Source organism: Cryptomeria japonica, chromosome 4, assembly GCF_030272615.1.
Source record: "Cryptomeria japonica chromosome 4, Sugi_1.0, whole genome shotgun sequence".
Lineage (NCBI taxonomy): Eukaryota > Viridiplantae > Streptophyta > Pinopsida > Cupressales > Cupressaceae > Cryptomeria > Cryptomeria japonica.
In genome coordinates this window covers 99,713,726-99,736,256 of record NC_081408.1, presented here as the reverse complement: position 1 = coordinate 99,736,256, position 22,531 = coordinate 99,713,726, and the positions used below count along the sequence as shown (strand labels likewise).

General features: G+C 38.0%; 1 protein-coding gene across 1 annotated transcript in view; it reads right to left on the bottom strand.

The window, feature by feature from the left end:
- Positions 1-1,301: 1,301 nt before the first annotated feature.
- LOC131032885 (aquaporin SIP1-2) overlaps positions 1,302-22,531 on the bottom strand; it is a 28,009-nt gene continuing 6,779 nt past the window's right edge. The window contains exons 2-3 of the mRNA XM_057963979.1: positions 2,584-2,856; positions 1,302-1,808 (exon numbers count right to left, since the gene is read on the bottom strand). Of these exons, the coding sequence (XP_057819962.1) occupies positions 1,656-1,808; positions 2,584-2,856 (426 nt within the window). The 3' untranslated portion in view covers positions 1,302-1,655. The remainder of the gene's footprint in view (positions 1,809-2,583; positions 2,857-22,531) is intronic.

Here is a 22,531-nt window from a genome sequence, read left to right as displayed (position 1 = left end):
AAACAAGTAAATGAAAACTTAACTTCTATTACTATATTCATTGTTCAATATGTTGGTGAATATGTGTGGCATGAAAATCTTTTGAATTTCCTAGAAGATAGCACCATTCTTGTGTAATTATTGAAGTTGGTGAAACAAGAATTGATTTGAAATCCACTTTTGCAATTTTTGTCTCCGAAGTTCATAAGATTAGCTTAGAATTAGAATTACCTTCCTAAACCCTCACCTTTTTATCCTTTTTGTCAAGTCTTGGTAGAAGTAAGATTGAAAAGAACTTATTGCAAAATCATTCCCAAAAAAAGAAAAAAGAGAAAGTTGCAAGTGTCAAGAATCAGCAGAATCCTTAAATTGATTAGCTCCTTGAACAATTATGTAAGTTCCCCTTGAGATTACTAGCAAATCACAATGAACCAACTAAGAGCATTCTTACGCATTTGGGAACCTTGGAGTTGTCTTTGTGATCACACAGTTCAATTGTTTAGCACATAGAAGATTTTGATCAAGAGAGAATAGGATACTCTGGGTATTTTATTCTGTGTTGAATGTGCATAACAACACCACCAACAGGGCCACCATTAAGATGGAAATTTACGGGTAGCCATTCTAATCACGTTCCCTTCCCTTTCTAGGGAAGGCCTCGTCCACTCGAAGTAGGGGCAAAGATATGTGGGCTTGTGGAGCAGGAGGATAAGCTAGGTCAAGTTGGAGAAGGTGGCCAAGAATTGGAGGAGATTCAGGATGGAGAGGTTGGTCTGTCAACCGCTAGCTGTAGACAAGGGAAGTGGTAGGGAAGTTAGCAACACGGAGGGGAGGTAGTTTTTTTTATTGTGGTGGCTGGAGCAGCATGGTTGGTTATAGATGCCTGGTTGGCTTCTTGCAGGTTGTGGTTTTCTGGTTTAGGCTGATGTGTACCCCATTCTTTGTTGGTCCAAGATAAGAGAATGTTAAAGTATGCTTTGAAATCCTCAGTGCTTGAGTTAGGCTCAGATTTTGCATTTTGTAAATTAATCTTTTTATGGGTGAGCACCCGAATAGAACCCTTGATTTACCCATAAGAATTATTAAACTACAAGATATAACAACCAAAAAAAACTAAATTTATTATCTTTTTTGGTTGTTCTATAATATTAGGATATCTTTTAGGAGAATCAATACTCTTAACTAAAAATTATTACTCATATGTAGTTCCTTCCAGAACCTTCAAACAATCTAGCACACCACAAACAGGACAACATATGATAAGAATCAAAACATCAAACCTCTGATTAAATTGCAATCAACCATCTCAAAGAAACTTAAAATTCTACAAAAAGATGAATGTATTTCTGTAACATCGCGAAATGCAGCTTTGACAATCAAGATGATTATTGTGGAACAGTTTATCCAAAACCCTTAAAATTCGACAAAAAGAACAATGTATTTCTGTAACATCAGGAAATATAGCTTTGACACTCAAAATTATACATATTAGTGAACTGACAATAAATTAGAAAAAACAAAACCTAGATAGGAAGTTATGCTGTTTGTCCACAACCAATCCCACTAATTGAAGTGGAATTCTACTCTTTCTCGATCTTATTTGAAGCAACATTTTCCCACATTCGATCTTAAAAGAGAGAAACATGGCTAATTTCACTATGGAGACCGATACGGGCTTATGCTTTCTTCTCCTTCTTTGAGGAACCGGGTGTATGAAACAATCGAAAAAACCATGCAGCTAAAATAGATCCAACAAAAGGAGCAATCCAGTAGACGTAAAACTGCTCCCATGTATTATGTCGATTGTTGACATATGCCCAGCCAAATGCCTGCATGCAAAGCAATCCAAACAAGAATGACAAACAAATATTAAACCAGTCATAGTAACATACGAAATAAATATAGAAATTATCGTACATGCAATAAGACTCTGGCACCCACTGGGAAATCAATAAATTCAGTGTGTGAGACTCGATTAGAAAACCAAAGCACTTCTGTTAAGGGACAGGACCAGCAGCTTTAGCATATGTTCTTTCAATCCATTGAGATGATAAAGAGTGCAAGAAGCAAGATGTGGATAATAACTGTCTCAAATGTAAAAATGAAAATTTCATTGTTACAAATGGATATAACTTCATTCTATTGGGGAGGAAGAAAATTCACAGGTTATGGCAGCTAAATTGTAGATTATGAGAGTAAATTGACATTTTCCTTGTAGGATACAAACTGCCAGAAACAGAAGTATCCTCATAATTGAATAACATATAAGGCATTTTTTTCAGTGACGCTGGTTCACCTACAATGAAGTACAACAATCCTATCAAACTTGAAATTCTTCATGTTGTACCTAATTTCAGAGGAACGACCACACATAAGACTCTAAGAGTCAAGACTGTGGCATATAAAGCCCAGGGTTCACACAATGATAAATTTAATGCACAATGGCACAACTCATGATTGTCAAGAGGATTAGGAAGACTCGCAGAGTGAACTTAAAAACATGTCATTTAAGAAATATGACGAAGAAAAATAATTATAAACATAATGAAGGTGCAATGGCAAAATCATTAGACAGTTGCAATTAATAAATAGACCAATACTTACATTAGCTGGGTTCATAGATGGTCCAGTATATGAAGAACCTGAAAGAACTAATGTAATAGTTGTTAATGAGATCAACAAGGATTTTAAGAGTGAGTTCTTAGGTCCTTTGATAATAATTAGAAGAACAAGAAAACTGATGACAAATGTCAACACCCCTTCTGCAATAGCTGCTGTGTGCAATTCAACCTTTACAGAAGGGCCCCCCAGCATGTGCTTGTAAGGTTCAGGCATAAGCTCCATAATTGCCAATGCCCCACCTACAGCTCCAGCTGCCTGCAAAAAATAAGTGCTTTCAAATAAGCAAAAGTAATGCTAAATATGCCATCATGAAAATGAAATCGAAAAACTCATTGGACAACTAACACCTGATATTCATGAAACACCTTGAAATACCTGGACATTCACGTAACAATTTTAAGAACTTAGATGAGTTAAATGAAGTTCACATATCAGCCTTTGCATCCAAATTATAGTGAGATTGTCCTCATGGACAAGCAAATAGAATTCTGTCACATGTGACCGGTCAATTATGCCCTAGATTTCTATAAAAGGAGAGCTTCCATGAAGTGATTATGTCCAAGCAAAGTTCACTCAAGCATTGTCATTTTGAATTGAAAAAAAAAACAATGCAGAAATTATCTCAACAGTACAGAAATTGCAGCTTGTAGACTGTAAAGCTAATCGAGCTCATCTCCTCCACAGTTATGAAGATTAGCATTGATAAATCATTTATAAATAGTCCCTATTGCTAATAAAGCCTAGCTCAAAATTGCACTCGTGGTAAAATACATGGATAAAATGCATAGTACAATGTGCATTGCAAATCCTCTCACTAAGAAACCAAATAAATTAAATTATGGTTTTGAGAAAATCAGAAAAATGATAAATAGCTGAAATGACTAAAAATCCCCCAAAACTGTAAAGCTCAACAAACAACTTTCATGTTTCCATGATCCTAACGCTTATGTTGAAGAAATAGGACTGAATTGTATTTTTTGAATTAAATACAAGCAGTGTACTTCACAGAATCAAATTGCATTGAAAATTTAAAGGGCACAATTACAGTGTAAACATGCATTGGGCGTTAGTTCAATTTGAAGCAGGTAGGTTCCATTTCATTTTGGCAGAACCTTAGCATCACATTTAGTATCCCAAAGTGGCCCAAAATAAGCAGTTCACTGGTTCATTCTTCATATCATTTGAATGTAAATACTAAATAGCCATATGTAAATGCCAGTATTTTTGGTAAAAGTCCTAAGTGACAAGCTCTTCTCTTGTCCAAGTCAATATGAGCATTAATTTTGGCAATCTATAGGCAACTAAGCCTAATAAGTAATAAGGGATTGACAGATCCAAAATGGATCCTTAAAATAAAAATAAAAAAAAGAATGAATTGTTCTACGAATCTACAGGCACTTCTTTCCTCTTTCTCAAGACAGACAAGTGGTATTTGAATTTTTTTCATTTTTTAGCAAAAAGATTACAGCAAGGCAGTGCAACTACTTATTAATGAAAAGTGTGCTTCACAACACTAGTATTAAGTAGTTATACAATGCTTCAGTATAGTTGTTTTAATTGATTGTCAAATAAGGTTCCAACACAAATCCAGCTCTTTGCAATTGCAGCACTGGGATCACTATTTTATCACCTCGCATACTTGGAAAAAAGTACACAGCTCTGGTTCATGTGGACATGACAGATAGAAACAAACTGAACTGAACCAAACCTCTAAAAACACCAAGTCCATCATTTAGTCAGAAGTAACTGAAGGAAGCAACTGTTATGTCCCATCGGTACCACCATAGCAAGAGAAGACAAAATCTATGAACTGACAAAAACATGGTTCACCTTTCAAAGCAGAACAAAGAACTGAAGAAAAAGAAACAATAAATGTTCTTCAAAGGCCATGTTTGAGGGAATGGGGAGTCAACTATGTTAAGATTACTGTGCCATCTACCTTGTAAATCCTATGTCATCTCACATGGTTCCATCATCCTTGGATAGTGTCCTTAGGCACTTCGGGTGTATAGGAAAAATAATTTGTAATATTTATTCTCAACATTGATTGTAATACATTCAAGGTGACTTGTGGACATAATTATTTAATATTGTTTTCCCCACATGTGGCCATCTAAATGGGATGGTTACTGACAAGTGAAGTGGGCAAATGAGTGATTGATGGGCTTCTCCAAGTGGACGCTTGGAAGATGCAACATGTATCTCTTGGTATTCCATCCTTTATTATATTTAATGTAATGCTTATCTAAGTTTGGGCACCCAAGTTGGAGGGGAAGTAGAGCCAAACCCAGTGTCCTTTCACATTCCAAGGAGGCAATCCAAGAGGTTGGGACGTTTGGAATGAAGAGCCATCTTTGGGTGCCTTGTTTGGAGCTCTAGAGATTTTGGCATGTCTATATAAACAGGTCCTTGAATAAAGAAATTAAGAGGAACAGTTGAAAGTGGAGTTACTCTGCAGGAAAGGATAGGTTGAGGCATAAAGAGGTTATTCACAAGTACACAGGCATTGCCATGTTAAAAGAGGAGAATGGAAGTGAATGTATTGTAATCTCATTTATTTGAACATAATGCATGCTTGGCCTCTCTTCTTGGTGGAGTTTTATCCCACATGGGTTTCTCCATATGAATCCTATGCTATGTGATGCTGTTATATTGCTGATTTGTGCCTCATTGCCGCTATCTTATGATGATGTTATGCTTTATTTATTGCTGTTATTAAGCATTATGTGTTGGCTGATTTTTAGCATCATAAAGAAGATGGATCTAATAATTCCACATTAAGACAACTTAATTTTAGATTTGCATATAAGTTTCAGATTTTCATATTGTAGGAGTCCAAGCCTTGTACCTCATCCATTGAAGTAACATCTTGATTATTCGAATAGAGATTGAAATTTCCCAACCTTTGGTATTAGAGCTTGTATATTTCTCAACAAACTGCAGCATGTTATATAAATGAGGTATCAACAGTGTTAGTTAACACATATCTCATCATAAAGTGTTCCGGAATGTATAGTAGCAGTCCTTGCTCTTGGTGGTGGATATTTTTACTTCCAGGGGAAATCTCCACACAAATATTTGTCTCATATGTGCATGTTTTGAAATAATTTTGTTAAACATTCTATGAAGTTGTTTCCTAGAACACAGAAATTTAAGAATTTATTATTATTATTACATGGTATTATTGTTATTTTCTGTTGCAGAAAAAAATTAAGAATTTGAAGATATAGGATACTCTAGAATTTTTGAAGAGATCAGTTTGCTGAAAGCTACTATTACTCTTAGAAAAACCCATTATGGTTCATAAATAATTTTAATTAGGCCTTATTCAACCTTAATAGGGGCAACAAACATAAAACAGATTAAATCGATTAGCCTTTAAATGCCTTATACTAATGGTTGCTCTAATTAAAGATTAGTTTGCCCTTTCACTCGAAATCAAAAAACACATACCTTGGGTAGGATACAAGTCTAAGGAATTGTAGCGTCGTAAATTGTACGCACTTGCTAGGGTGGTACAATTTCACACCTAGTTTAGCACCCGCCTTGGCGCATTTTGCATTTTGCATTACATTTCCCCTTTAGCACTTAATTAATTAAATTAATTAGGTCTAAGGTTCTATTTTATCATCTCCCATATCATAAAGTTGGGCCCTTTCATTAAAGTGTGCCCCTTTCATTTTATTCTTCCAATACATCATTTAATCAAAAACCCTAATTAGGTCCTATTTTGAACTTGGGGGCTTGATTTCGGGGGTCAAAACATCTTGAAATCAGTTGTAACTTCGGGATTCTCTCTAAAATCATCATATCCGATGGCCCTGAAAATTTGGTGAAAAGTTGTCGGGACCATGGCGCCCGGAGTGCACATGGTCCCGGACATTTTTCCCGAAATTTTAGGAGCACGATCCAATCATAAAATAAAGCTTAACCCCAAGAAATTGGCGGGATATTCAATCTCTAGGTCGGCCAAAAGTTGAAATTAAGACCTAGGGTTTCATATATAAGAGCTCTCTTTCTTCATTTGAAAGGATGGGGATTTTTGGTTTCAGGGACCTTCTATGCAGCGAAAGAGCAGATCTTTGAAGACTTCAACAACATTCAACATCCTTCTATCAAGCATTTATCAATTTCATTCATCCATTTAGGGCTTGGAAGACATTGAAGAACAATAGGAGATTACCGACTGAAGATTGGCTTGTACCCCTCCCTTGGGGTTGGGTATGATTTCATGTTGTTTTCATGTCTTTGCATGAGCTTCATTATATCATTTGTATTCATGCTTTAGATCACTTTGCATCTTGGTTTGGAGCATTTACATTATCATTTACAAGCAATTAGGGTTTACTTTCTAGGTTGCTCTAGTTTGCTTACTTGCATTTTAGGATCTTGCACACACACAAGGTCTGCACACACATTACTTTTACAATACAACTTGGCTATTCGTGGAGGTGGAAATCACCGAAGTGGGGGTTTGACTAAGGCAAAACCCTATATAGCCGCCCAAACACCTTTTTCAGATATAAGTGCAGGTTTCGGGACTCGGACGACGCCGTAGGTTGCAGATCCGGGAGAAGCAGACTGAGACCGACCTTCCCACCAAATTTCAGAGCAAAAGACCAGGACAAGGGCGTGGGGCGCCCTGGTCCTGCTAGGACAGGGGCGCTGGGCGCCCTGGTCCCTGGGACAGGGGCGCTGGGCGCCCTGGTCCTCCTGACAGACAGCATTTTCAGCATTTTTGACAGCTTTTCCAAGTTGCAAAACAGCAGTTTCGGGGGCAGAATCAGGACAGTGGCGCCCGCGCCCCGTCCCGAACATTTTCACTCAGATTTTAACACCGGGTACTGTTGACGTGTATTTTGTACACAATCATACACAGAATAAAATACCTAAAGGCATCTTATCCTCTCTTGAGAAAATAGTCTCTAATTGCTGAAGATTCGCGTAAAGGATCAGTTAGGTAGACTCCAAGGTTCTTTTAGTGGGGTCTCCACGTGTGGACAAGCTCCAGTGGTATGATGTGATTTGCTGGAATCACAAGGGGACTTACATTGAACTTCCGATCTGCTTTGCTGGACACAGGCTCTTACTAACTTAGATTTGGAAAAAATGGAAAAAGGATAAGGGCGAAGAGAGGATCTAATCCTAATACTAAGAATGTAGGAGCAATGATTGATCTTTGACAAAACTCTAACTAGATCTTGTTTTGACATCAATGGAACATCTACACAAGACTAGTGCGATCTTCTAAGGGAGCTTTATGATGTTCAAATCATCACCGCAGGCATAGATACCATCCAAGTTGATGCATATCAATGAAGAGGCGACAAATTGAAATTGAGCTTAAGCTGAACGATTCCAGTCGACTACACAAGGCAAGTTTGCAATCAACAAACTGCTAGTAGTATGGATGTACGAATTCCACCATCAATCAATCACATTCCCTCCATTCATTTAATCATCTACCATCTAAGATTGAAGACTCAACAAGAAACCATGCAAATTGCAAGAAAAACGACATATTTCACCATTACTTCAATGAAAATGGAGTTTGTTTACAATCAATGGCAACAATTTCTTGCCTTGTCCTCCTATTCTACTCTCTAACTACTTTCAACTATTTACAACTCTCTCTAATTCTATCTAAAATTAACCTTTACAAAATGAAATGCCTGGGCTTATATAGTGCCCACAATACAATTTGATGGCTTAGATCAATTCAAGATCAATGGCCAAGATTTTACAATGAAAACCCTAATTAGGGTTTGTTACAACCATTACATAACATTTAATGCTTGACCAATGATAAAATTGTATTGCTTGGACACATGTCCCTTCTAGAAAAATCGACCAATGGATAGCCGGGGTAGGTACATCGAAGTTTGTGCCACCTTCCATGAGTTAAGTACATTGAATCTGGACATGCTGAGGTGGACTTCACTGACTGGAGGAGTGATGACTGGGATGCCACCTCATCTGACACTTGAAGCTTGCTAGATATTCAATTTGATGTCGTTGAGAGGCTATCTTTAATTAACTCTTGTTCTAACTCCTTTTGTCCTTGATGTGCAGGATGATGTACCTCGCCTTGGAACGCTGGATTGGAAGAGGTCGCCCTTGTCTTGGCTTGATCGTCCTGGCGAAGACCGTCCTGGCGAAGACTTGATTTTCCTTGAAGAGACCTCCATTTGACGCCTACACAACATTTCAAAATTAGTAACATGATTTTGCAATGAATAGATAGAGAGCAAATTTTAGGAAACTTAATGATAAGTCCTTTATTAATCATTTCCTAAAAACAACTGAGCTAAGGCAAAACAAAATTTCAAAATCCAAAATTAAGGAAATGACGATCAACGTTCAAAATCAAAACAATAAATCCATATCGTCATACCTCTTTGAGAGCTTAACTCTAAAATGCAAAATAAAGGAATTCGCCTAGGCAAAATTTGAAATTCGATAGTCTTGATGTGATCTTCAAAAGAACGTTCCTCTTATCAACTTCGCCACCCTTCAAGTCTTGGACGTGATTTCCTCTTCAAGTTAGCAATTTCGCCATCTTTGATATGTCTTTGACGTCCTAGGCAACTTCGCTCAAATGGAAACTTCAAGTTCGCCTCTCCTTTGGATAGTAGTTTCGCACCACCTTTGATTGAATTCGCTCCTCTTCTTGAATGATAATTTCGCCCTTCCTTTGTATGAAATTCGCTCCTCTTTTGCCTTCTCCAAGTTGCATATGAGAGATGATAAATGATGATGTGAAAATGAAATAAACACCTTCCTTTATAGGCGCTCACCTTCATATTGACCTTAGGCCGACTTTTTGCAAAATATAGCAATTAAAACGATTTTTAAATAAATAATAAAGGCCGACCTTGACAAAATAAACCCAAGCGCTCCCTTTTGATTTTTATTAAATTAATAATTAATTATTAAATGCCTTTATTTTTAATTAATAAATTTCGATTTTTTACAAAGGCAAAAAATAATTAATAAATACATACCATGCGCTATTTAAATGCTTTTAATTAAATATCGATTTTTTTCTAGCATTTAAATAAATTTAAAAAATGTGTTTTAAGCGCCAAAATGAAAAAGTGAGAAGATACGTACCTCATCGCCCTGGTCCCTGACTGAGGGACAGGAGCGATCCATCAATTTGGTCATGATTCTTGCAATTTTTACGTCCAAGGTCTTCATCCTTACGTCCAAATCGCCATTTTAGCTGGGTCCTTTGAGTTAGATTGACTTGCATGTGTGAATGAGTGCCTTTGGATGTAATATCGCCCTGGTCCCTTCCTGAGGGACAGGAGCGATCCTAGTGTCCTAGCTCAAATTTGCAAACTTTTGATCTTTGTTCTTCATTCATTGTCTTCCAAAGGACGTCCTTGACCATGCCTATCTTTGCCTTGTCTTGGTTTTGACGGAACATGAGTGTTTTAGTAAAAATCGCTTTGGTCCTTGTCCAAAGGACAGGAGCGATATAGGCTCTTTGTGCAAATTGGTAGCATTTTAACGTTCAACACTTTGGTATATCACCTTCAAAAGACGCCTTAGACCTTTTACCATCTTGCAAAACCTTGGCTTGACGTAAATTTTGAGAGACTTGGCCAATATAATCAATATCGCTCTGGTCCCTTCCTGAGGGACAGGAGCGAACTTCAAGTTTTTAAGCTTGTCCTTGCGTTCTTCAACTTGCCATTACCTTCAATGCGTGAAATGACGTCCCTTGATTCCTCTTGGTGGCTTGATACTTGTTAAACTTTCAAAATCTTGGTCTTTATGGAAATTTCGCTCTGGTCCCTTCCTGAGGGACAGGAGCGAATTAGGATATTTTAGAGCAAATCCCTCAATGTGGCGATCCTTGTAACTTTGTGCTTGATGGAGATGCTTCGAAACGTCCTTGGTACCTTGTTCTTCGCCTTGGAGTGTCCTGATCTTGGAGGGACGGCAATATAATCATCATATCGCCCTGGTCCCTTGGAGAGGGACAGGAGCGATCTTGGCTTTGTATGCTTCACTTCACTTTGCTAGCTTCCAGATTTATATTCAACGGGTTCATAATGCGTCCTTCCATTCATCCATGCCTTGGAATCGGTCGTAACTTGGCGAGAAAATCATCTATAACAAAAATCGCTCTGGTCCCTTCCTGAGGGACAGGAGCGAACTTAAGCATTTTATTGTTTTGATCAAGTCTGGATGCTCTATCATGCTCATTTCATCCTTCACCATGCCTTTGATGTCTCGATTCATCCGAACAAGGTCAGGAATGGCTCAACTAATCATTTTCGCTCTGGTCCCTTGGTGAGGGACACGAGCGAAATTTGACTTTTCGCACTCTCAATCAGGACAATTTTAATGGAATATAACATTTAAGTATAAGAAAGAAGAAACATAGACTTATACTTTAAGTTATATTCCATATATACTTTCAGGATGTTTGAGAGTGGTTTCAGACCTCCAGGAGTTATATTGCAAAATCTAGTTTTTGGAGGTTTTTTCAGTTTCCAGACTTAGTCAAATTCAGGATCAGGGCATTCCAGACTTAGCCAAATTTCAGGATCAGGACCTCACTCAGGCCGGACTTGCTATCCTATGTGATCCCCTGGGCGACGCTTCAAGTTATATTCAATGGAAAGATCTCGCCTTTCTCCATCACTTCCAATTCGTAATTCATCTTGACCCTGCAGGAATAGTAAGATATTTGAAAACGAGCTCCCGTCCTTCACTGAGGGACAGGAGCGATTTTGCTCCTACAGGCCAAAATAACATGATTTTACACATTTTAACACTTCACGAGGCGAAAACAAATCATTAGAGATGCCTAGGATCAAAAATCAAAAAGTCAAAATTTGGTCAAAAATATTCAATCGGACAAAAATTCACATTTCATCTTCAACACTTAGACAAATTTAAGCTCTGCATCAACATTCCAATTTGAAAATTAGACCATTTTGGCGAATTCATTGCATTCAAAATTTGCATTCTAGAAAAGGAAGCTCAAAAGCTCTCAAAACGACTGGATTTTGGTCCGAAAAGACGGTAATTAAAACCCTAAGGCTTGACCCTAAATCCAGACAACTAACAAACTAACAAAACCCTAAAAAAGCAAAGCGAAAACGAGCAAAACGAGCAAAAAAAACATGGGTCCCCATTTGCAATGGGGCGATGTGTGAAAACGTCACAACAGGTACACATTTGCATTCTTTCCTTGTCCTTGTGTTTACAGCTTTCCATCATTTAAGTTCAATTCTGTAATCTTGTTATTAGTTCATACTTGCACTTTGGGGTTAGGGATTGAACTTGCATCCTTTCATCTTTCAATTGCAACAAAGGAATAGAAATCCTAATAGGTATCCCGTGGCTCTCTCTTCCACAAAAAGAAGTAGCCAATTGTGTGATACCTCTAGGCTCTTTCGTATTCCGCAAGTGTGTGGTTGAAAGTGAGATTAGGGCATGTTTGCTTAGTGTCACTTTTTCTCCCACACAGGAATGACTATAAATCTCACATCCTAAGACTCTATGGATTGTACTTCTTTTTATTTTACACATTGGTGTGAATCCCACATGTGGAAGAGCAAGTTAAAGCCATTTACATTATATGGGTTTATTGTTGACATAAAAACATTAAAGTTCACCCATTTAATATTTAATTAAAATAATTAAATATTAATATCTCTCTAAGTATTCATCAGAATTGCCTGCCGTCTGAACTCGAGATTGCCAAACCATACTCTGCCCCTGCCCAACCCACTAGCTATAAATAGTAGGACTGCTAAAAATATAAAGTATCTCAAACGGGGTCCTGGAGACCTCAAACGAAAACCAGTCCTGGAGTGCTCGCTCTAAAGATGACAAATCAAACTCTAGAGGACCCTCTAACCAACCTCATCAGCCTACGAGGGTCAGTGATAGGCTAATCTACTCAGCTGACAGATGTCAACTAGAAGGGGACATCACAAATATACACTACAAACACAAGAGCGTGGGCTTGGTGGTAGACCACCAATCCACTCCCTTAAGATATTTTTATTTATAAGTTTCTCTAAATCTTTATATACCTCTTAGTCTAATTAGTTATAAGCAATGCGGGATTGAGCCTTCTAGGCTTTCTAAATAGTTCTTTATACGGAGGTCAAGATTTGTATAGGCCCATGGATGCCCTCATGAAGATGAGCCAATCCACTCCCTTGAGATATTTTTATTTATAAGTTTCTCTAAATCTTTATATACCTCTTAGTTTAATTAGTTATGAGCAATGCGGGATTGAGCCTTCTAGGCTTTCTAAATAGTTCTTGATACGGAGGTCAAGATTTGTATAGGCCCATGGATGCCCTCATGAAGATGAGTTGGGTCACAAAAATTGGTCAAGTATTCGTTTTATTTGTTTAACTTTATACTCATCCTTCAATTTATACTATTGTTAACTCAGCTTCCTTGATATGGGATAATAAGGATCCAAGTTTGCCATCTGAAATTTTGGTTCTGGCTTGCACAAACATAGGCTGAAATCCCTACATAGGCTTGGTTGCAACCAACAAAGCAAATTAATTTCTTTTGTTTAAAGCATAACTTCCTTTGCATTTATACACTTGAAAGATCTAAACCAAGGCAAATGTGGGGTTTATTGTTTTAAATCATGTTTGGTTTCGGCCTATTGCATAGGTGTGTGGCCTATGCAATAGGCCGAAACCAAACTTTTAAAATTTTGAAGTCACCTTGATTTTCAATCCGACATTTGTGGCTATTTAGATGTTAGGATGGTTTAAATACATGACTTTCCTTCATATGATTATTGAATTTATAAATGTTGGTCGGCTTGTGTATTGGCAATGACCCTTTTCTTATTATTATTAAGTTTCTTGGAGGGAAATAATCCCACATTATCCATGTTACGAAATCTTGCTTAGTTTATAAGCACTGTCATCAGATACGGCAAATAAAGGTGTGAATTGGCCTCAGTCAGCCACAACCAAGCTTGTAACAATCGGTATAAGGCTGAACTTACATTTTGGACAATATAATGTCCCCTATTTGTGAATGCCATAATTTAGCCCTAAATCACAATTTTCAAATGAACAAGAGCAAGGTTAGAGATATCTTTCACCTGATTGGGACCTTCCAAAACAGGTTAGAAACCATTTGCAACAATAATCCATAAAAAAGATCTTCTTAATTAGGAATCATTAAAGGATATAGCACAAATATCAATTTAATCATAAGCTATCTTAAATATGTTTGGAGAAGCTCAACCATAGGAGAGCTAGGATAAGGTGACTCGATCAGGTGCCCTAGAGATCCTCTACCCTAGGCTCAAGGGCGGATATACCATCCTTCTTGGCCTCATGTGGCTCGTGCCATCTATATGAGGTGGTGTACCTAGTGAGGTGTCCTATAACCGTTTCGCTTCATCTTGCCATCCATTTCCCACTTCCTATGATTGGACTTCTTAGTATATCAATTCGCCATGATAGAGGGATGAGGAGTATTCACAATAGGGTGCCTCGGAAGTCCGTCCCTTCTAAGCCCAAAGACAGTACCCCTTGTACCCCCTTGGCCTCATGGGACCATTCGGTCACCACCATGAGGTGGCATACCTAAAAGAGTACCCCATTGCTGTTCCTCTCCTTGTAATCCTTCATTACCCCTACCATGGTTGAAAAACAAAAATTATATAGAACATCATGTATTATGTCACGTATTCTATATATCTATATATTAAACAGTCATAAGCAATAGCACAATATGAATCAGCAATGAACAGATAGAAATAATATTCATTATGCTATATTAGATGGTTATAAACAGCAATGCATCATTATCAGCAGTGTGCAGATACAAATAGTATTCATTTTGCTATGTATAAGGAACTCATACCAAAACCACAGAATAGAATTGAATTGCTGTATGCTCAGTTTCTTATAGATACCAGATCTGATTTCATTCCATGATCCCCCTATTCTGAATGCTGGGTGTGCTCTACTTATATCTTTCCATTAAGTGGAGGGCAGTGACCCCCTTCTAAGGTTGTGACCACTGGGGTGAGATATGCCCTGTCCTTGTCAACCACACCTCTTCATAATTCAATCACTTTTCTTAATTTACTGTTTGTTTGGTCTAACTGATTCCTCAATCCCATTTTAGATGAGATCAGTGCTAGAAGGAGGAGAGGATCGATTCCCTTTAAATAGATATTATTTGCTACATATTGATTCATCATATTTACCTTGCGATATTCCCAACTGCTGAAGATTGGCGTTTGTTAGTATGTTCATGAAATTGTGAAGTCTTATTCTGTAAGATAATTTCATCCTTGCGATATGGGGTTTCCTTCACTACTTGGATCAAGCCATGACAGACAACATGATTTAAAACTTCTAAAACCCCACATTTGCCTTGGTTTAGATCTTTCAAGTGTATAAATGCAAAGGAAGTTATGCTTTAAACAAAAGCAATTAATTTGCTTTGTTGCAACCAAGCCTGTGTAGGGATTTCAGCCTATGTTTGTGCAAGCCAGAACCAAAATTTCAGATGGCAAACTTGGATCCTTATTATCCCATATTAAGGAAGTTGAGTTAACAGTAGTATAAATTGAAGGATGAGTATAAAGTTAAACAAATAAAACGAATACTTGACCAATTTTTGTGACCCAACTCATCTTCATGAGGGCATCCATGGGCCTATACAAATCTTGACCTCCGTATCAAGAACTATTTAGAAAGCCTAGAAGGCTCAAGCCCGCATTGCTCATAACTAATTAAACTAAGAGGTATATAAAGATTTAGAGAAACTTATAAATAAAAATATCTCAAGGGAGTGGATTGGCTCATATTCATGAGGGCATCCATGGGCCTATACAAATCTTGACCTCCGTATCAAGAACTATTTAGAAAGCCTAGAAGGCTCAATCCCGCATTGCTCATAACTAATTAGACTAAGAGGTATATAAAGATTTAGAGAAACTTATAAATAAAAATATCTTAAGGGAGTGGATTGGTGGTCTACCACCAAGCCCACGCTCTTGTGTTTGTAGTGTATATTTGTGATGTCCCCTTCTAGTTGACATCTGTCAGCTGAGTAGATTAGCCTATCACTGACCCTCGTAGGCTAATGAGGTTGGTTAGAGGGTCCTCCGGAGTTTGATTTGTCATCTTTAGAGCGAGCACTCCAGGACTGGTTTTCGTTTGAGGTCTCCAGGACCCCGTTTGAGATACTTTCTATTTTTAGTAGTCCTGCTATTTATAGCTAGTGGGTTGGGCAGGGGCAGAGTATTGTTTGGCAATCTCAAGTTCAGACGGCAGGCAATTCTGATGAATACTTAGAGAGATATTAATATTTAATTATTTTAATTAAATATTAAATGGGCGAACTTTAATGTTTTAATGTTTTAAAAGTCACTTTAAGTTATAACTTAAGTGAGGGTCTATTTCTCATCAGATGGGGCCAGTTTTTATATTAAATGGAAAGTGATTTATTTTTGACACTTCAATAGTCAAAAATAAATAATAAAAGTTAAAAACTTCATTAAATGCCAAATCGCACCAAACCCTAAGTGGAGAAGATTAAAGAAGATTTTAGGTCTTCTTTTGATTATGCTAAGTTTTGATATTTTGGATTGGAGCTCTGAGAGGAGTTTTTGGCCAAGGGTTTCAGCAAAAGATTCTTCTGCAGTGATCGGAGGTATCGGTGTAGGAAAACGTGGGATTCTTGTACAACAGCATCAGAGGCTGTGAAATATCAGTTGATCTTGCCTATTTAGTTGGTTTCATTCAGGGACCAAGTTTGTGCTAATTAATCAGAGAGGCACCATCAATCTTCAGTGTTTTGTTGCAGCAGCAAGAGGGAAAACAGAGATACACAAATTTGGTGGCTGTATGGCTGCTTGGGAGTTGCGCCAATCACCTGAAGGAGGCTGCGATCTTCATGCTGGAGGGTTGCAAAAATATATTAAAAATAAGCAGAAGGTGTGCCTAGCCTGGAGTCTTCCATTAAGCTATCATGCAAGTTGTTCGGGCCAGTCTGGAATAAGTTACAGCATGCTGTCATAATGGACTGTGTATGACCAGCAAGAAGGAAATAAGGGTTTCCAGAATTTCTTGGTATTTATCAGTTTCCTCTCTAGTATTGTTTGTTTGTGTATTGAGGATAAATAAAGGTTGAATAAATGTAATAAGGGTTTGATCAGTTTACTATCGAATTATAATTGATTTCTAGCAGTTCCCCATAGTTGTTTTTTGAGCTTGTAATAGTCAAAGTTATACTTGCTGTTCAAAAATTTGCAAAGAACAAACTTAAAACGCAACAGGTTCAACTAAACTTCAGTTGTCAGAGTTGAGGGCCTTTTGAGGTTCTTACAATATTAGGCTACAGGCCTTGCGGATTAAGAGAAGTTTAAAAGATCTTTACTATTAAACATAACCTACATTACTGAACCTAATTAAATTTATTTTTTTACTTTACTAATGAGCACAGCTATATTATTAGTGGATTAACATAGTTAGATATCATCAATGACTCCACTAATGAATATAGCTTATTTCAAATCAAATATAATTAGAAGATAAATAAAAATTGGACCTATTAAATTACTAAATGAATAAACTTAGTGATCGAACAAACAATGAATGGTGTATAATTGACCAAAAAAAATGAACCAGTTTTAAGGGAAGCAAAAGATTCTCCTCAGACTATTCCTTGATCAAACTACTTATTATCATATATAAAATCAAACTATAACCAAAAAATTGAATTACAACATAATGAAACTTAGTAACCAAAATAGATCATCACAAAGTGGGTAGCAGTCGACAAAAACTATTTCAAGGAATAATACCTTATAAAGGATTGTGTACCTACATTTGAATCTTCCTTAGCCTTGGAAGCCAAAACTACATATATATTATAGCTTGATTCCATGGATGTACATATGTAGGCAATTGGTTAACAAAAGAGGTTCCCAACTCATGCTTGAGAGTCCATGCATTTGTCTAGGTCCAGAACTAGGACTTGACAATAGCCCAACACTATGCACTAATTGAACTAAAATTGAAATGAAACTTGAAAACTAACCAAATTAGTATGCAAAAGATCTCGTATGGATTGTTTTCCTCGAGACTTTAGGCCAAAATATGAGGCAAGTTGCAAACATATACTTAATTCTTGGAATATGATGAGCTCAGTGCAATGTTGTGAAGATATGTGGTCTTCTCAGTGAACAACTTAGGACTTGTTTGGTCATAATGGGTCATTGTTGTGACCATTTCACACATCGCCCCATTAGAATGGGGACCCCCTCCTTTTTGCTTGGTTTTGCCTGTTCCTCTCTCTGTTTTTTTTAGGGTTTTGAGTGAGTGAGTTGTCTGGACTAGGGTTAAGCCTTAGAGGTTTCTTTTGGATATTTTCAAGCCAAGTCCAGTCGAATTTTGAAAGATTATTAAGCATCCTCCCGAAGATTGCAAAATTTTGAAATAGGGTAATTCTGTCAAGAAAGTCAGGTATGTCTCAGGATAGGTCCAGTCAGGATTTTGAGGGCAAATTCAAGTTGTGCCTAAGTGTTAGCATTTTGATGATGGAATTGCACATTTTGTCTAGGTGAATTTTGACCAAGTTTTTGGAAGCAAGATAACTAATCTGGGCCTTGACGATGACCTAACCCTGCATGATGAAGTGATTTGAAGATGTAAATTGTGGATATTTTAGCTTGGAAAGGTGAAATCGCCTTTGTCCCTCTCCTAGGGACCAAGGCGAAAATGTTGTTTAATGCATATTTGTCTCTAACTTGTTTAAATTATCTTGTGCAGGGTCGCCAGGGGAGTCAATTGGACGTGAACTGAAGATTTTAAGGATTTTGGAGGTTTGAAGATGATGATTTTAAATGATCAAGACAAAATTGCTCCTGTCCTTCACTGAAGGACCAAGGCGAAATGGCTTATCAGGGTCATTCTTGGCCTTGATTGATCAAGTTAGAGCGTCGAAGGCACAAGGAAGGATGAAATGAGCATAATGGAACGTCCAGACTTGATCAAAGGCAATGAAAAGTTGAACTTCTTGTCTAGTGAGATGAATTCGCTCCTGTCCCTCACCAAGGGACCAGGGCGATTTTTTCCTTATACACACCCTTTTGGACCTTTTCAGGATATGAGCTCTTGTTCGTGGCTTGTAAGAGATGATATCTTCCCCGGCAAAGGAAATTTGAAATAAAAATTGTAACAATTTGACCTAGAGGGCAAAAAGCGCTCCTGTCCCTCACTGAAGGACCAGAGCTTGAATTCCAAATTTGCATTACCCATGCGAGATTTAAGTGATTTTACGATTTGAAGAGGCCAAGGTAAGTGTGCTTTGTCCGTTGAATATAACTTGAGCGGGCCACAATGAAGAAAACCAACCTAAGTGCCAAAATCGCTCCTGTCCCTCTCCAAGGAACCAGGGCGATTTTCAAAAAAGCGCTCCTGTCCCTCACCAAGGGACCAGAGCGATTTTCCCTCAAGACAAGTTCCTGGCAAAGGAAAGGCAAGTTTCATGTTTGAGATGAATGAAGGAGGACGTAATCAATCCATTGAAGATAATTTTGAAAACTAGCAAAACACAAATGAGCTTATAATTGCCAAAGCGCTCCTGTCCCTCTCCAAGGGACCAGGGCGAAAAACATATTATCCAGCCTCCCCTTCCAAATTTGGACGAATCCAGACCAAGGCACAAGATTGGAATGTTATGTAAGAGGGTTCATGGAAGAATGAAGTAACAAAGACCACCAAATTGATGAAAAATGGCTAGGGCGCTCCTGTCCCTCTCCAAGGGACCAGAGCGAAATCTCCAAATTTGCCTAATAGCCTAACATTTTGGAATGCTAATTTCGTTTCCAAGACTCAAGAAGGAATAAGGAATGATGTTTTACGCCTTGAAGGTAATTAAATGTTGATGTGGTTAGAAGATTGGGTCATAAACTAAAAGGCGCTCCTGTCCTTCACTGGACGACCAAGGCAATTTCTATAAAAGCAATCATTTCCTTCCAAGACCACGTCAAGGCAAGGTTGTGCAAAGTCAGAAATGTCTTTAAGAAGATGGTGAACAAAGAATTGACCCCAAGAATCGACAATCTTAGGCTCAAATACGAAAATCGCTCCTGTCCTTCACTGGAGGACCAGGGCGAAAATCCTTAGAAGGGCTCATTTTGTCTTGGGAAGGCGAGTTGAACTTGCATAGAACGAACAATGAAGATCATTGATTGCCTCACATCATGAATTGGCAATTTGGAAAACGAAGACCAAGGACAAAAGGTGGGTTCACTCCTGTCCCTCACCAAGGGACTAGGGCGAAAATGTTTTAAAACAAGTTCCTTCCAGAGATCACATGAATCGAACTCAAAATTCCAAGCAAAAGTGCCATTTTGAACGTCAAGGATGGGATTTTGAACGTAAAAAACTAGAAATGCGAGGTCCAAAATGCAAGGGTGCTCCTGTCCCTCTCCAAGGGACCAGAGCGATGTTATTCATGTCTACTATTTTCCCATACTTGAGCACGTACTTTAAACAAATCGCATTAAATACAAAATTCGCTAAAATTTGAAATATTTTTATTATTAATTTGGCATTTAATAAGGATGCGCTAATATTTAATAATTAATTTAAGCCTTAAAAAATCGTTTTTATTATTATTAAGGCCTTTTTGAAATTAATTATTATTATTTTAAAATAAAAATAGAGCGCTTGGGGTATTATTTTAATGTTTTTCATCAAGTCGGCCTCTTCTTTAATTTTGTTTATTATTGGCCCATTTTCCAAGTCGGCCTATGAGGAATGAGGTAATGAGCGCCTATATAGTAGTGGTGTTTTGAAGCATTTTAATCCATCATTCATCCATTCACTCAAGTGCGATTTGGAGAAGAACAACAAGGTGCGAAATCTGGTCTAAGGAGGAGCGAATTTTGTTGAAGACTAAATTTGATGCTTGCAAAGGCTAGAGGTGGTGAAGTTGCTAGAGGAGGCGCATTTTGAAGACTTCGATCCACATTTTGCCTAGCAAACTTGCTTAATTTTGCATCATTTCTTAGATTTAGTTCTCAAGTGGAGGTATGGCGAGATTCTCCTAGTCTCAATTTTGAATTTTGAATTTTGAATTTCAAGTGGCTTAGTTATTTAGGAAATGATAATTCAAAGATTTATCATGAAGTTTCCAAATTTAAAACTTAAATCCTCTTACTAGTCTATGTTTCTACATTGCAAGATATATTACTCATTATGAAATGTTGTGTAGGTGTCAAGATGGCGACCCAAAGGCAGGAGCATCCACTAGTCGTCCAACTCTCATGAAGGAAGATCAAAAGAATGAAGAATTGGAGACCAAAATCGTGTCGAAGTGGAGCAACATTGGAGATACCAACTTGGGAAACTTCAATGTGAAGAAGTTTCGAGACGTCCCTTACATTGGAAAGCCATCACCTGTCGCAAAGAGAATAATTGAAAGTGGCATTATCAAGGCGGCCGGTTTTCCTCCAGCAATCCAGTGCCATGAGCTGATGATCGAGTGTGCTCGCCATTATGACCCACAATCAAGATCAATCGTGTCTAAGGGAACACTTTGGCTTACCTTTCAAAAGAGGCTATAAGTGAGGCTCTCCATCTTCCGGAGCATAGAGATATGATTTACAAAAGCTTAGAAGGAACCAAGTCCATGTACGAAGATGATCCAGACACTTGCTTGAGCATCATCAATAAGAATTGGTTACTCAAAAGTCGTCCTCGCCTGAGCAAGATTCCCAACACACCACAAGATCGACTTCCAGGAGGAGTATAGAGATTTGATAACTTTGCTCAACCGAGTTACAGGGGCTCCTCAAGCCTTCTATTTTGAGAAGTGGATGTTCTACTTCATCCAAGTGATAGTTCAAGGAAAAGGAACAATTCATTGGGCTAGAATGATTAGCCATTGCTTGGACGTGCAGTTAAGAAGACTGAAGGCTACCAAGTCATTCAACATGAGCTCGTACATCATATATGCCTTGATCAGGAGTTTTGAATATGCAGGACTACCTCACAGAGGAGTGATCGGAAGAGGGCACGGGGAAGTCAGAGTTTGTGATTCTTATGTCCGTTTGCATCATCCACCTGGAAATGACTACAAGTTAGTCAATGATACCTTCACGATGAACATCACCAGGACATTGCAAGGCGGGATTCACAATCGACTATCTCAAGATGCACAAGAGTTTGTAAAGAGGTATGGTGCTTGGTTCATCCAATTTCAGAAATTTACATATATTAGAGTTCATGGATGTCCTTCACCTCCATATATGTTGCCGAGATATCTGACAGACAGGATAGTGCTACTTGAGGTGACTAGGCAGTTGGCAGCTTATGCGAAGGCATTCAGACACAGGCATGGAAATGGAATTCCTGTGCCTATCATACTAGGAAATTCAGTTGAGGTATGCCCTAATGCTCTAGCCATGGATGACGCAGAGAAGGAGTTGGCCTTATATTCATTTTCATTCTTTGCCTTGAGAGAGAGTTTTGATCCTTATGGGTATATAGAAGAAACAGTTGGTAGAAAGTACAAACATGAATTCCAGGTGGAGGACTTTTGGATGAATCTCTCAAATAATTTTGAAGTTAAAAGAAAGATGCATTCCAGATTGCCTTTAGATTTCATCAGGAGATGCAAAATCTACAGAGTGGCCGATCAAGCCCAGGACAGTGGCAGACATCTCCAATCAACTTATGACCGAGAAAACAAAGCAGTAAGGATAGATTGGAACGAGCCTGAGGTTTTGGATCTGGATGCTTTGATGGCTCCAGTTTTGTCTTCTACTCGCAGATGGGTTGATGTGCAACATCAAAAGTTAGAGAGAGCAGAACATATCTATGACTTTTACTTTGGAGGAAAGACCAGGGGAAGGAGGAGCAAGTGTAAGTGAAGGCAATCCTCATCCTAG